Consider the following 15,264-nt stretch of genomic DNA (forward strand, 5'->3'; position numbering starts at 1 on the left):
CTGAGTTGAGAAATTTCACGAATTTTACCCGAGTCTTGATACTGTATTTCACTGTCGTGTATGTTTTAAAATTGAAAATATTATTTGGTATAAAGACATTTTTCGTGCTATTGCAGGAAGTACGAACGAGTGACTTCTTGCCAAATTTATTTATATATTTCAAATTTTTAGTTAGTACTATTTTTTTTAAAAGGACATTGGTTCACATCTAAGATTCGGGTTTCATATCATTTCTTTTTTGTAATGAATAGCATTGCAGCTTTAAAATTATTAGATTAAATAATTAAACAAGAAATTTTAAGGCGACGTATTTTAAGTCCCTAAAATATTCGTCCCCCGCCAATTATGCCAACATGTAAGCAAATCATTTAAGATAATTATTAAAACTCTACCAATCTTTTAACTACATTTGTTGACTGTTAATTTTAGTTATACACTCAGAATCAGAAGATGGGAGCCCGTCAGCCCGGTCATTTTGAGTCGAGCACTAAACTATTATTTAATGTCATCTTACTCCTTATTTTACCATTTTTATCGATGTCAAATAATAATTAGAATACCCAAAATAATGCGATAACTTGTGCCTTATTAAGAACATAAGAGATTTGTCAAATTAACAACCATCTTATCCAAAAGTTCATAATTCTGGTGAAGAAATTCAATGTAAACTAAACACAGATGAATTCCTTTCCTGAAAGGCGGATACAATCCTCAAAATATGGTAGAGCTGATGGGCGACAAGACAACTAAATTGCAATGCTTTGTTTTCAGTGAATTACTTTATCTATCAGACCTTGCTAGTAACAAAATCTGTATCCGTGGCCTCCCATATGGTGGTGCCATCACACGTACAGAGTTTCTTATAGTTCTCACCCACCCCAGCACTTCTGGCAATTACTGCAGCAGTTATACCATGTTCTGATTTATCTTCAGTTGCATATACCACCACAGATCGTCCAATAAGATCAGCCACCCTCAGCTTTTCTTTGACCCCACTATAGAAGGCCTCACCCTTTTCGTTAGCTTCTAGTGTTCCCAGGTCGCCCAGTGGCTGAAGATCCAATCAATCAGGCTTCGTTAAATTGGGTTTGAAATCATTAAAATTTGAAAATAATTTTGATTTGTTTTGGAAATTAATTTTATTTATAAATCAAATCAATAACTAAAATATTTGACTAAAAACTTACTTAGGATTTCTAAAAATTACCATTACTATATCGGTAAGAACAGAACTCAACAATAAAAACAAAAAGGCATGAGCACAACAGACTAGGGACATAGACTGCAAGTAAATGAATGAGGAATGACCATCTAATGATATTATTAAGGCATGTTATGCATTAAAACATTTGTCAGTAGAGGCAAAGGGGGCAGAGAATGCATTCATCAATTGGTAGAAGAGGTTTAAAAAGTAGGCCTTTCGGCCCTTTTCAATATTAAAAAAACGAGGTTTTAAAGGTATTTTGTAGCTTGACGAAGAAATTGAGGTATTCTATGTGTCTGCATCTTCCTACCCACTCAACCCCCAGTAGCAGAATTAAAATTTCGGTAATAGCTGTCAAACTAACATTTGAGAGGAAAACAGTCAGCCATCATGATGCATCCATACACTTTATGATTCCAAAAAAATAATTCACTATCCAAACTGTTTTAGTGTTTCGTAATAATATATATACCAGTCATCGATCCTTAAAGGAAAGGTTTAATTGTTCACTTGGTTGCTACACTTATTCAAAGTTTGCATTTTAGTCTCTATAAAACTAGACATTTTAATCCCTTCCGTTAGTTAACAAGTAACTCTATTAGTTCTAGGTTTTCTAAAACTGCCACCAATTGAAACAGGCAGTGTAAAATTGCTAGAAATTTTCTGGCAGTTGTGCAACCGCCAAAAATTTTAAAAAGTTCATTGCTTTTGTGGTGGTTTTTCACAAATTTTTTTGGTGGTTTCATTTTTGCGGCAATTTTAGAGAACCTAGAGTTAATGGAGTTACTTGGTAACAGGTGACAGGGATTGACACAAAAAAATTGCTTGCATTGGGACTAAAACATAGAGTTTAAAGGTATACGGACTAAAACACATAATATGGGCAAGTGTAGGAACCAAATGAGTAATTAAACCTACAGGAAATATGTTAACACCAAGTCAGGAAAACAGAAGTTTGATAGGAATGTGGAAAAGCAAACCTCTTTACTGTTTTCCTCATTTACCGGATTGAACATTTTACCAGTGCTTGCTGCACCTCTAGTCAGATCACCAAACTCATTAATAGACCAACCATGCTTTCCTGGCGACAGCCCGCTAAAGTTGGCTTCAATCCTAGCCAGTTCCATATTTACTTGAGCCAGGCGAACAACACCAAAAATATCTGGACCTTTGAATTCGGAAACAGCAGCAGATATTAAGAAGTCTGTAAAGCAAAAGAAAGATTTAACTAAATAAGTGATAAGACAGCTGAAACCATGAAAACAGAAGTAAAAACATATTGCTAACAATCATATTAATAGAATGAGTCACTTATACACAATTGTCATTTCTGTATCAGGATAATCAAATACAAGGAAATCAAGAGACATCGCACATCTAAAAAAGATTTATTTGAAAAATAAATTGATAAAACCTGCAGTCTAAGCTAAGCAAAAACAAGCTTATGCCAAATTAAGGTTGATAAAGAGATTATACCAAGAAATTGCTACAACTTGGGGAGAAACAGTGAGAGTATGATAGATGAACAGACAAAACTTAAGTGAATACATGAACTTGAATACCATTAAGCCTCATCTAGCTCAAGGAAAGACACTACTACAGTTGTTTACAACCTTAATTGTCTAACAAACTATGCTGCCTGCTGTGTCAAAATCTATCTGTTTCCTTCATTGTTCACAGATAAATTGCTGATGCATATATTGCAAAAGCACCTAATAGCTCATATTTTGCAGATGAAAATTTTTTGGTGTAAGAAAAATAACACAATCAAGGATTGCTCAGGGGAGGAAGGATCTAGTTTAACTTTTTGTCTCAAGTCAAAAGACTATTAGATGTTGATGGAAGTGTTGTTTTTACTCTACCATTGCTAGCTATTGACAATAAGAACAAATAGAGAAATCCTGCATAAGATATTCTACTGCTTCAGTAGAATAAAAAGAAACTAACAAATAATAAAAATAGTGAAAGGTAGAAATAAATAGCAAAGAGAACAATATCCAATGTAAAAGGATCATTTCCAATCTTCAACCTTTAACACATATGCATATAGTCATATACCCATAGCAACAAGGTCATTGAATATCTGCAATTGCAGAGAATGTAGCAAAAGTATCTAGAATCAAGCCTTACTGGTAAATTATTCAAAAAATGATGAAACTACGAGCTAAATCTTCTAATTTTGAGTTTTTGTTTGTTTATTATATAACAGAATTGGAACCAAAAAGTGAAGACAGATGTAAGAGGAACCTAGGGTTTGATGAGAAGGCAGTATGTATGAGCAATGCTTTCAATGTGAACGAGGGCAACAATATGAGCTATTTGTCGTTTGGTTATAAATGTATCAGCAATCATTTGACAATGGAGAAACTGCTTAACTTCTTGGCTGAAAGTAATCACATCTAAATGTTAATGAGAATTACATAAGGAATATCCTATCAGGCAAAGAGGTTGACCGCCTTCATGTTATAAGTTTTCAAAGAAAACCACCTTATTTCTCAATGTGGGAAAAAAGGGAATCTAACTACTGTGGCAAAAATGCAGCTTAAAGAAGCATACGAACTGAGTTTTAATAGTTGACAGCAATCACGCTAAACATCCCCCCTTCATAATTATCAGACTCATTCTTCCAAATAAATAAAGAGTAAACCCCTAACCTTCAATTGCAGATTTCAAAATCTCGTGCAAAAATGATTAACAAAGAAAAGGCCATTCTCATAGAATCCATTTGCTTTAGATTTTAGTAAAAATGATTGTGATAGAGTTAATTCTACATTAAAACAATTAGGATATGTGTCCAAATTAATCTCGCTCACAGATTTTGAATGCTAACCAAGCAAGCACATAGATATTAAGGGAAAAAAAATTAGTATTGTAAAATTTACAATGAGAAATCATGAGAAGGCAAGAAATTGATCGGCAAACCTTCCGGCACTCCTTGTCCAATTAACCGGGCTTTTCTACCAGTCTGCTCCAAAGCTTCAGTCATAGTCTTCACCGGCGTTGAACCGAGAATCCTCACAACCTGATTGCTCAAGTCCACCTCTACGTTCTTAACTCCTGAACAAGAACCACCATAATATGAAGACGGAAATCCATGGCATGCTTAAAACCACACGATTTGTGAACTGATTTAATTTAATTTGTATATATCCAATTCCACTCATTCATATTGAAAGCAGCGAACACTTACCATTTATCTCGTTCAACTTATTTTTGACAGCATTAACACAACCTTCGCATTTCATGTCCACCATGAACTCCGTCTGAAATCGGAAAAATAAAATAAAATTCAGACAACAAGGAACTAACTAAGAATTAGATTTAACTGAGCCAAAAAGAGAGAGAGGGAGAGAGAGAATCTATCTAACTGACCAGTAACTCGGGCAAGACAGCGTCAGGCTGCGAGAGAAAGAGAATGGAAAAAATGAGATTAGAAGGTAATTAAGTAATAGGGAGGAAAGTAAGAGAGAAGAAATGAATGGCAAACCTGAGAAGAGAGTTTGTGGTCCATGTGGAGAGCAGAGGGAGGAGTAGCAAGTGTTTTGACAAGACCTAATCTATTTTGGGGATTGGGGGATTGGGAAGAGCGAGGGAAAGAAGATGATGAAGATGATGAGAATGCTAAGGCTGCAGGTATAGTAGCAATTGCTGTTGTTGCTATTGACCTCAGAAATGCCATTTTACTGCAATTATTATTATACTCGCCCACAGAAAAAAGAAAATGCGCCAAGGCTCGTGGCTGCCTAGCTAGCTACCTCTATGTTTCTTTCTAGATGGATCCACGCCTTCGCTTCAACTCTTTATTATTCTTTTTGTTTCTTCTCCACCTTCCACTTGGTTTTTGTTAATCAGTGATTTCTTTTTGTTACATCATACATGCCTTTTATGATTGGGTCCATCAAAATTGGCCTAGACTATAGCTTTATTCACTCCATTTTTCTTCTTGCAACCCGTGCTTTTTAATATTCCCACATTGCCCTTCGCCCATTACGGAATCATTGATCTAGAATGGTACAGATAGCTCCAAAATACATTTTTTTGGAGTACTTGTATGTTTTATTGATCCAAACAAAAAAATACCACGCACATCCACTTACCTTCAACTGCAAAGTGGCTTCAACGGTAACAATTGTGGTGCCTTCACCATCGGTGATGGGGCGGCTAGCGTCATTGAACGACAAATATGGAGATCCGCTGGGTTGCTATAGAGAGCCCAGTCGAATGACACAAGGTAAAGGAGATGTGATGGGCTACTATGGAGAAAGGAAGTGGGGTGCACATTATAAGACTAATAAAGGACACATTAGTCCATCTGGGGTTTTTATTATTTTATATGAGGTGCATAAAGCAATTGCTATAGGCTCAAAGCACATAAAGGCCCAAACACACGGCCTAACACTAAGGCAATACAACAATGTGAAGAGAGAAGCCTAGTAGTTGAGCTAAAAAAACAAAACAGAATACAAGTACAATTCTAAGTGAGAAAATCATTTTTCTTTGGACGAGTCAGAAAATTAAACCCACGATTTTGATACATTATTACTGGAGATGGTATGACTTACGAACATCTATTTGGTTCTTTGTGTACAATGCAAAGGAACATGTGCCTTCTCTTTCGTAATCATTGCTAGAATTGCTCCTTTGTGTATTCTAGACTGTTAGAGAAGTAGTCATTAAATAATCAATTATGTTCTTCATGATTTCATTCTATGTTATTGTTAGTTCTTTGATGTTCACACATAGTGGAGTTATTAGCTTTGATCAACCTCATGCTTTGGTCCATTTTTGTTCTTTGATCTATTTTAAGCTAAGAAATACATATTCAAGTAGAAATGTGAGTGCATCAAGTGCGGCTAGCTTTGGTACAAGCCCCAAAAGAAGTAGCAGCAGCTTAGACAAAAAAATAATTTTGTGTCCTACTAGCTAGATGATGGTACACAAGTCACAACTAAACTAATCAAATTGGTCTTAAGGGGAAATGTCGGATAAATAAGGAGGTGTTTGGTTTGGTTGTTTTCTGTTTTCATTTTCACTGAAAACAGAAAACGGTGATGAAAATGTGTTTGGTTGGATTTCCGAAAACATTTTCAGTGAAAATGAAAACAGAAAACAATCAGAAAATGAAAACAATAAATTTTCGTTTTCAGTTGAGAACAGAAATCTCATTTCGGGTAAAATAAAATTGTGGTAACAATGAATGTAATTTTAAGCAAATCTAAAAATACAAAAAGACAAGAAGTCAATATATCATAAATTTTCAGTATTTTTATTTTATGAAAACAGAAAATAAGAAGTCAAACTAAACATATTTTCAGAATTTTAATTTTTAAAAATGAAAACAATTTTCAAAAAATTAAAACAAAAAACAAAAACAAAAAATGAAAATGCAAAACAAACACACCGTAAAGTTTCACGTTGTACAAATAAAGACAAGCTAAAGTTGAAATTGTAAAAAATGGTCCACCTCACCCTACCTACTTTATTAAATAATAATCATTTGAAACGACTTTTGGGCAACGATGATAAAAAATACTTTATTAAGGGTAAATCACTGATTTGACAAAATCTCCATTTAATGGTTATTATGCGATGCAGAAACAAAGAAAGTCCACGAACAATGTAAATCTCAAGAAAAAGAAAAGCATGTTGAGTATTCATTCGTTGAGCATTAATTTTCTCAAAAAAAAATATTCATTTAATATTTATTGACTTTCACAATAACTAACAATTTTTTTTTATTATCATGTCTAATGAGTTTTTGTTGCACCATAATAGGAGTTAGGATCTCCTCCAGTTACTAAAAAACATCAGCTGCAGAGAGAGAAAGTCACAAATAGTTTATTCAACCAATCTCCCACAAATTACTTTTCTTTCTCTCTCTTACCAGAGGAGTTTTTCCCCTATAGAGCCCACAAACAATTTTAGCATCACTGCATATATAAGCACTTGATGCACTCACATTTCTACTTTAATATGTATTTCTTAGCTCATTTTAATTTTTAAATAGACGCACACTGTTTCGGTACTACCTGAAAGAAAACCTGGAAAGAGTTTGTGAACATAATAATAATTTCATATGAACAACAAACCACTTCATATAAAATGGTTCAACCAAAAGCACCACAGATAACTCTACCAACTAAAATTTGACAACGAAGAGTGTTCATTTAAATAAACTTTTTACTCAATTGAATCAGAGGTTTTTAAAGAAACAAAAAAGAAGAAAACGGGGAAAAGAAAATACAATCATATATCAATAATCAACGTGTAGAAATACAAAGATAACTTCAACATAGTAGAGGCTCCGAAGGATAAACAACCACCTTCCTAATTAAACAGCATAGACACCCAAAATAAGAGGAGGAAAGAAAGCCCGGTGAATGTGACTGTGCCTGCTCCTCCTTTGTCACCTCCAGGAGTGGCTGCAATGGCAAAATTGCATTGTTATGAATTATGTTTTGAGGGAAGAAGTTGTACTTTGCAGATATTGGGAATTTCAACCATTTGCGGTGGATATTGGTTACGAATTATGTGTACTGAAGCAATTTTTTTTTTTTTTTTGTGGCAGTGTACTTTAGCAATTAATAACAAATGTGAAGCTCACATGCATGTTGACTTGACCATGGTTATTTATTTTTTGTCCCTCGGAAGGTTCATGGATCATGTCATGATAGGCCTCGTGAAGGAGTGGGAGAGAAACAATAGGGAAAAAGACAAAATGAGAAAAAATGTATTATGAGAAATGGAAGTTGCATACTTACGCTTTATGCTTGTAACATAATTTAATTAAGGATGACTTATCTGAAATTCTCTATTTACAAGGAACATTTATAATTAATACATATTTTTTCTTTTTTTCATTCATTTTTTTTATCCTTACAGTTTTTTTTATCCAAACATTAAATTTTAAAAATAAAAAAATTTCAATTAAAATATTTAAAATTCTTAGAATTTAAAATTTCTCAAAATTTTCCATTCAAACACACACAGGCATAATATGCAGAAGGAGAAGGGAGAAACTGCTATTAAAAAAGTAAGAGAGAACTGGTAGATGAGAATACGCGTCATTTATATATATAAAAATTTCATAATGGGCTGGAGTGGAAGAAATTAGAAGACAACGACACCGGGTCTACATTTTGACTGACTAATTTGAATACTGAATGGTGGTGGTGCCATTTCCAAATGATTTAATACTGACTATCTGATTTAAATTAAATTTTAATCATATTTATGAATTCAAAATTAGTTTTACCAAAAAAATCCCAACTCGTGAGTGGGACTCGTCAGAGCAGCAGAGTTGGTGGTTGTTTGTCTTTCTTTCTTCAATAGGACAAATCTCATTGAATGATTTTTTTCATGCTACTCATCAAATGATATATTTTTTTGGGTGAACCAAGATATTTATTTAACTGCATCTTAATCTTAACAAACAAGTTCATTAACTACTCAAATATTTTATATTATAAATATAAATTATTATTCTTATAATAAGATACCAATTTTTTTTCCATAAATATAAAAAAATGAGATATTTGTAAATTAGCAATAAAATAGTATAGAGATACTTTTTATTTAATAAAGTCGTATCATATGAAAATTTATTCTGAAATTCACCGTAAAATTTCCTATAATAAACTAATTTTTTTTCTAAAGTTCATTAAAAATAAATTAAAAAATAATCTGAAAATTAATAAAACAGTCTTTAGTCAGATTCAAATTACTGGAAATGTTATATTCATGGACATGTGATGAAAGTCTATCAAATCAAACTCTCATTTATCACTGCAAAAAAGAAGCTCATCAAGAAAAAAAAAAAAAAAAAATTGGGGATGTTGGGAGGCGTCTTACCTGGTGGTGGCCGTGAACCCGGAGCTGGAGCTGACCCTGAAAATTCGGAAGAGAGAGAGAGAGGGGAAAAAAAGGAGCAAAATTAATCAATATTTAACAAAATTGGAAATACTGTGCACTCATAGAAGCATAGCAAAACCGGGATAATCACGAAACAACCAAAGAAAAAGAAATAGAGACAGGAAGAGAGAAACCAGAGAGTTGAGCAATGAGCACTTAGCATTTAAAAGAAAATAGATAAACATAGTAACATAAGATAGGGTGTGTAAAGGTACCGTTTTTGCAGCTGCTGAGATCGCTAGTGACGCCGCAGCGGCGACTGAGGCCGAGAGCCTCATCGACAGTGACATTGACGCTTTGAAGAAGGCCAGGGGAGAAGTAGATGTTACAGAGGCAGGCGAGTTCGTTTTGGACTGTTCGTTTCAGAGGGTCGCAGCAGGAGCTTGGTGGGTTGATCGTGCCATTAAGGTAGTCCAGGCATGGAATTAGCTCCTGGGCGCAGTCTGCGCTAGTACCAGATTGCGCCTCTGCCATACTCATCATCAACACCAAACTCAACACCAACGTTAACAAACACTTGCGTCCACCCATTTTCTCTTGTTTTGTTTTCCAACTCCAACGATTTGTTTGATTCTGTGGGAAATTGATTTCGGTGGAGCCTTTTTTCTTCTTCTTTTCCTCTTGCAATCGGTTTTGTTAAATGTTAGGTGAGATGTGCGGTTCTTTTCCTGCTTTATAGCTGCAGTTTGTTGCCTCGCTGGCACGTTGATGTATTTAAGTTTCTTCTGTATTGATTTTTTTGATGAAATTGGTTTTAATTGTAAATTTTACTAATATTTATTGGAGTTGAAAAGTACACCACTCTTTTCAGAAATAAGTACAGATATTTTCAGATATGTACAAGGGTTAAAAGATTTTAATTCATGTTTTTATTTTTTATATTTTAATTAATTATATTATTTTTTAATAGTATCTTAAATAAATTAAACATAAAAAATTAAAAATTAATTAAAATTATGAATTTTTTAAAATAAATAGAATAAATATCTCTATTTTTCAATAAAGAGACTAAAATTATATATTGAAAAAATAGGTAAACCAATATTATTATTGAACCAAAGTCAAATTTGACGTAAGTTGAGGTGTAAATAATATCTTAAACTATTTACGTATAATTATTTAAATGAGTGATTTATTTTAGATTTTTGGAGCTTATAATTTTATATAAATTTAAATATTTTATATTTAAATTCACATAAATATTAAAATAAGTGTTTAAATTAATTATATAATGCTTAAAAAATATATTATTTATGATATAATTTTGTTAAATAACGATGGTTTATATATATATATATATATATATATATATATATATATATATATATATATATATAAAAGTAACTTAACTAAATGACATTACTTAAAAATTTAAGTAATTTATATAAACATCCTTTCTTTAATGTTTTTACTTAGTATGAAATTTTATTGAAACTAAAATTATAATTATCAATTTGTTGAAGAAGACATTGAATTTTATGCTGACAACTAATCAACAACGTAGTACGGCACGATTGCTACCCATATATGTCTGCGATTGATTTGGCTTCCTTTTTCATACATTAATTAACATTTTAAAAAATTAAAATAATTATCATCATAATTCACAACTATTTTCTAGGGATTAAGATTCTCAACGGTTACCCAAAAAAAAAAAAAACTTCTACAGTTTTACGAATTAAGATTTTAAAATAATTTTTCATAATTTTTTTAATATTCAATTAAGACTTTTAAATAATAAATATAAGTCTTATAATATTTAATCAAAGACAATCAAAATTATTTAAGTAATACAATATAATTCGTTGACATTTAATTAAGATTGTCTAAAACTTATAATTTTTTTTCTAATATTAAAAAAATACAAATTTTAACAAATTAATTTTAATATAAATTTTAATAAATTTAATGAGAATTTTTAATAAAAAAATATAAATATTACACTCATCCAACATTCTCATCTAAATCCTCAAAATTTCTTCATTTTTTTTTAACCGGTTATGAGACCTATGTCTCTCCCTTTATTCTCTCTGTCAGCCATTGGAGTTGAAATCGTGATATCACAAAGGTGCTGGCAATATTTCACGAGTAAAAACATCGCTCTTGAGATTTTTGATAGCGTGGTGCCTTTTGGGATCAAGGCTGGACTAATCGTGAGTTTTTGGAGTGGATCGAAAATAGGATTTAAATATCTTTTTAATTTTTACAATTTAATATTTTTTTTCTTTAGTCTTTAATTTTTTTTTAATTCTTATAAATTATATTTATTTTATTTTTCATTCTTTTGATAACACTTTTTTATTGTTCAAAATATTATATAAAATTATTTAACAACTAAAAATATAACAAACATAATTTATAATAATTAAAAATAAAAAATAATTTTGTAACAATAAAAAAATACTAAATTAAAAAGATAGAAATATATTTAAATCTTGAAAATAGTGTTGTATTTGGAGGGAGGGGGCGTATGTTTTTTTTTTTTTGGATTAAATGGAGTAGCAAGTTTGTGTCTTTCATGTTATATCTTTGTATTGTATATATTGTGGTTAAGCCTGCCACACACATCTTGTGTTACGCAAACTTTTTAATAAAAAAAAAAAGAATAAAAGGTTCATTGTCTCTTATTAAATGAACAATAATAATTATGAAAAATGTTAAATCAACATTGCATATGCTAATATATATACATCTAAAAATTCAGCAAAAGTATATACATATATATAGAGAGAGAAAAATAGTAGAAAAATATAAATGTAATAATTGTTTGATGTCACAAGAAAAGAAAAAAATAGACATATATAGACGATATCAATTGATATCTAAAACATTTGAGTATCCGGATATCATTACAAGAATTATATAGTGATTAGGATTCAGTTAATATTTCTAAGCACATCGCAGCTATACTGATTTACACGTTGAGATTTCTAACTATTAATATTTTTTTTAATCAACATAAAATGTAGGATAAATAGTGAAATTTATTTTTGAAGGTGAGATGTGATGAAAAATTGATCTCTAAAAGATGAAAATATAAATTTAGTCTCTAAATTTATAAAAAATGTGATAAATTAATCCGATTAACTTATAAAATTATTTTTTCATTAAGTTATAATATTTAATAACCAATTTAAAAATAAGTTATATTTTTTTATAATAAATTTGACATTAAGTTATAAAGAGTTTAGATACTAATTTATTAAATTATTTATATGATTGATTTGTTGTACATCTAAAAAATTAAATTTGAATTTTTTATTTTTTAAAGATCAATTTATTAATATTTTATATTTTTCACGCACGAATTTGATTATTTAACATTGAAATTGGTACTAGAGGCACAATATCCTGTTACAACATAATGACAGAGGTGGGTAACGTAATCGAATCATGCAAAAGAAAAATGGAAGTGGATCTTTGAATTTGATCATGTTGTAAAGTTCTAAACAAGAAAGGTGATATCATACAGCGGAAATTGATCCAAATGCCATTAAATAGGAAACTTCTTAGCTAGAGACTTACACTCATACTTTTATTTTTAGATGTCCGTCCATTCATTCAACAACTTTATCATCTTGGCTGATAATTGAATAAAACATGGAGAGATTCCAGAAGCCGTGAGATGTGGAAATCAAATTAAAAATATATAAGATAAATTCTCCCACACCTAGACAGGTTTTATTATTCTTATATGGCTGGCTCATAAACAGTTAGTTAGAAGGAACATTTTCATCACAAATCTGTCATGTTGCAAAGGTGAAGTTTGATATATATAATAGATTAATAGGCACAAGTATATACTGATTGAAATATTAAACAAGAAAATTCTCGTCTTGTATTCTTACTTTTTCAAGATGAACATTCAACGCTTTGTTATGATTTACGAAACCTTATCGTTTGGATTATATAGAGTTGAATAGAATGACGAGAGTTTCCATTGTAGAAGGCATGACATGTAGAATTTTGTTTATTAAAAATTGTATATATAAATCCTTATCAAACGAAGGGGATAAAACATTAAACCCTCTTAAAATTTACTTCTTTTAAAAATAAAGATCCTAAACTTTAATTTCGTCTCATTTACTCTTTAAATTTTACTTCTTTTACAAATAGACACCATAAACTTTAAATCTATTATGATTGATATAAACTTTAACTTTTTTTAAAAAATTTAAAAATTGTATATATAAATCCTTATTAAATGAATTCCGCACGGAAATCTTTCACCAATATAGGATTTTTTTAGGTTCAATTAGTTTATTAATCCTTTAATTTATTTTTTAGGTTCGATTTTGTCCTTTAATTTTTTTGAAATTTAATTTGGTCCTCTAATTTTTAAAATTGATTCAATTTGATTTGGTTGTCTAAATTGGACTAATGATGTTAAGAAATCATAGTTTGTGATTGTTTAGATGTCATAACCACTCAAATTAATTTAGACGGCAAGATCATATTGAATTGATTTTAAAAATTAGATGACTAAATTGAACTCACAAAATTAGAGGATTGAATCAAATCAATTTTAAAAATTTGAGTATTAAATTAAACTTGAAAAAAAATATAAAAGATCAAATGTAAAAATTAAATTAGAAAAAATTAATTTAACTTTTTTTATTATGCTTAATTTGGTAGCTCATAAACGGCCCGAGGGACACTTCATCACAAATCAACCAAGAACAAAAGAACAAAAACAATATGAGAAACTAGACATGGAAAACAAAAAAAAAGATTTAATGTTTGTTTAGAGAATAAAATTATTACAAGAGAGGTGCTGAGTGTGAATGCAAGACAAAAGAAAAGAAAGAAACAAATGGAAGAAGCGTTTTGGAATGTTGACTATATCACATATGCTTATTAAACAATAAATGACAATTATGTCAACAACAAGTATCTCATTTTCACTTCACTTCAAGGACTTGCATTGTTCAACGGTCAACATGGGAGGCTGACCATAAGCGCTTCCAGCTGTCCAATTTCACTTCTTCATGTTCCAAATCTGAGCATGTACACACACAAAACTACAACAAATTTGTTTTTATATGTTGTTTTAAACTTTAAATGAAATTAATGATTTTTTACTAATTTTATCTTTATTTCCACCTAATTTTCAATTATTTTATATTTTCATCGTGAAATAATGATAACTAGGAAAAGAAAAGCTAATCAATTAATAACATGATAAGATATATAATAGTAAAAACAAGAATTGTATGTGAATTCTTATGTTAAGGTGTTAAAAGACACTCAATAAAAAATGGAGATAATATTATCATCATGTCTCACAAAGTTGAGGATGAAATTATTGAATGAATTTGTTAGAGTTAATCTTTCATTTTTTTTAATATATTAACGGAAATATCATATCTTTAAAACATATAACTATACACGCATGCTGTATATCATGTTTCACAAACTCACTAGCATGGAGAGCATAAACTTATTTGTCCTACATGATAAAATACATGTTGGTGGTGGTTTGTTTTACAAATAAAAAGAACCAAAAGAAAATTTAAAAAATATTTTAGGAATCACTCAATACTTAATATATATTTTTGTTCAAAGACCAAATGCATAACCTATAAATTTTTTAAGGACCAAAAGTCAAGAAAAAGTTTATTAAAAGCCAAATGTAAGATCCATAGATTTCAAGAAGCAAAAATATATTTAAACTTAAAACTTATTAGTAGTGATGGCTAAAAATCATCACTATGCTAATAAAAAATAATTTTTTAAAGTGTATTTTGTGGGAGGTCAGAAACTCAAAAAATGTTATGTTAGGACTGTTTATCATGCAATGATTATATGTCATGGGAGAAAAATATTCACAATATTTTAAAACACGAGACAAACTCTGCAGGAACATTAGGGTAAATTTTTCAAGAAATAAATAAATTAAGGAAAAAAAATGCAATGAAGCCTATGTTATGTTACTTATGGTAATATGATAAAAACATACTCCTAACAATACATAAACACATTACATCTTGTACTGATTAATTGAGAATAATATATGTGACCTTTTAGTTGTTTGCTTGTCTCTAATAAGTAATTCTCATTGACCATGTACCATGGGGATAATTGAATAGGGAAGCTTTCTTAGCAGCAGCGTAATGGTAGAGAAACTATTGGCTTGTAGGATGTAGAGG

At 30.4% G+C, this 15,264-nt stretch overlaps 2 protein-coding genes across 3 annotated transcripts; both read right to left on the reverse strand.

Annotated features, from left to right (window-relative positions):
* Positions 1-566: 566 nt before the first annotated feature.
* Positions 567-5,072, reverse strand: CCS (Cu/Zn-superoxide dismutase copper chaperone). 2 transcript variants are annotated; one of them, NM_001248512.2, is made up of 6 exons: positions 4,692-4,959; positions 4,577-4,603; positions 4,395-4,467; positions 4,127-4,261; positions 2,185-2,408; positions 567-1,051 (listed from the first exon to the last, which is right to left on the reverse strand). In NM_001248512.2, exons 1-6 carry the CDS (start codon positions 4,881-4,883, stop codon positions 788-790), a joined length of 915 nt encoding a protein of 304 aa, NP_001235441.1. In that variant the 5' UTR covers positions 4,884-4,959; the 3' UTR covers positions 567-787. The 2 variants fall into 2 exon arrangements, with proteins under 2 accessions (NP_001235441.1, XP_006579476.1); XM_006579413.4 differs by having other exon boundaries at positions 605-1,051; positions 2,209-2,408; positions 4,692-5,072.
* Positions 5,073-7,370: 2,298 nt separating this feature from the next.
* Positions 7,371-9,860, reverse strand: LOC100820397 (non-specific lipid transfer protein GPI-anchored 7). Its single transcript, XM_003525742.5, has 3 exons — positions 9,331-9,860; positions 9,056-9,091; positions 7,371-7,626 (listed from the first exon to the last, which is right to left on the reverse strand). The coding sequence occupies exons 1-3, from the start codon at positions 9,644-9,646 to the stop codon at positions 7,532-7,534; spliced, it is 447 nt and encodes a 148-aa protein (XP_003525790.1). The 5' UTR covers positions 9,647-9,860; the 3' UTR covers positions 7,371-7,531.
* Positions 9,861-15,264: the final 5,404 nt, after the last annotated feature.

Source organism: Glycine max, chromosome 5, assembly GCF_000004515.6.
Source record: "Glycine max cultivar Williams 82 chromosome 5, Glycine_max_v4.0, whole genome shotgun sequence".
NCBI classification, from domain to species: Eukaryota; Viridiplantae; Streptophyta; class Magnoliopsida; order Fabales; family Fabaceae; genus Glycine; species Glycine max.

Bases quoted from the DNA above. Each gene is read 5' to 3' on its own strand.
- LOC100820397 (XM_003525742.5), bottom strand. From the start codon at position 9,646: ATGGGTGGACGCAAGTGTTTGTTAACGTTGGTGTTGAGTTTGGTGTTG. The intron at 9,092-9,330 runs GTACCTTTACAC...CCGAATTTTCAG, and splicing joins TCTCAGCAGCTGCAAAAACG to GGTCAGCTCCAGCTCCGGGT. The intron at 7,627-9,055 runs GTAAGACGCCTC...TTGCCATTGCAG, and splicing joins GGGTTCACGGCCACCACCAG to CCACTCCTGGAGGTGACAAA.
- CCS (NM_001248512.2), bottom strand. From the start codon at position 4,883: ATGGCATTTCTGAGGTCAATAGCAACAACAGCAATTGCTACTATACCT. The intron at 4,468-4,576 runs GTCAGTTAGATA...TTCCGATTTCAG, and splicing joins CTGTCTTGCCCGAGTTACTG to ACGGAGTTCATGGTGGACAT. The intron at 1,052-2,184 runs GTTTGCTTTTCC...TTGGATCTTCAG, and splicing joins ATGAGGAAAACAGTAAAGAG to CCACTGGGCGACCTGGGAAC.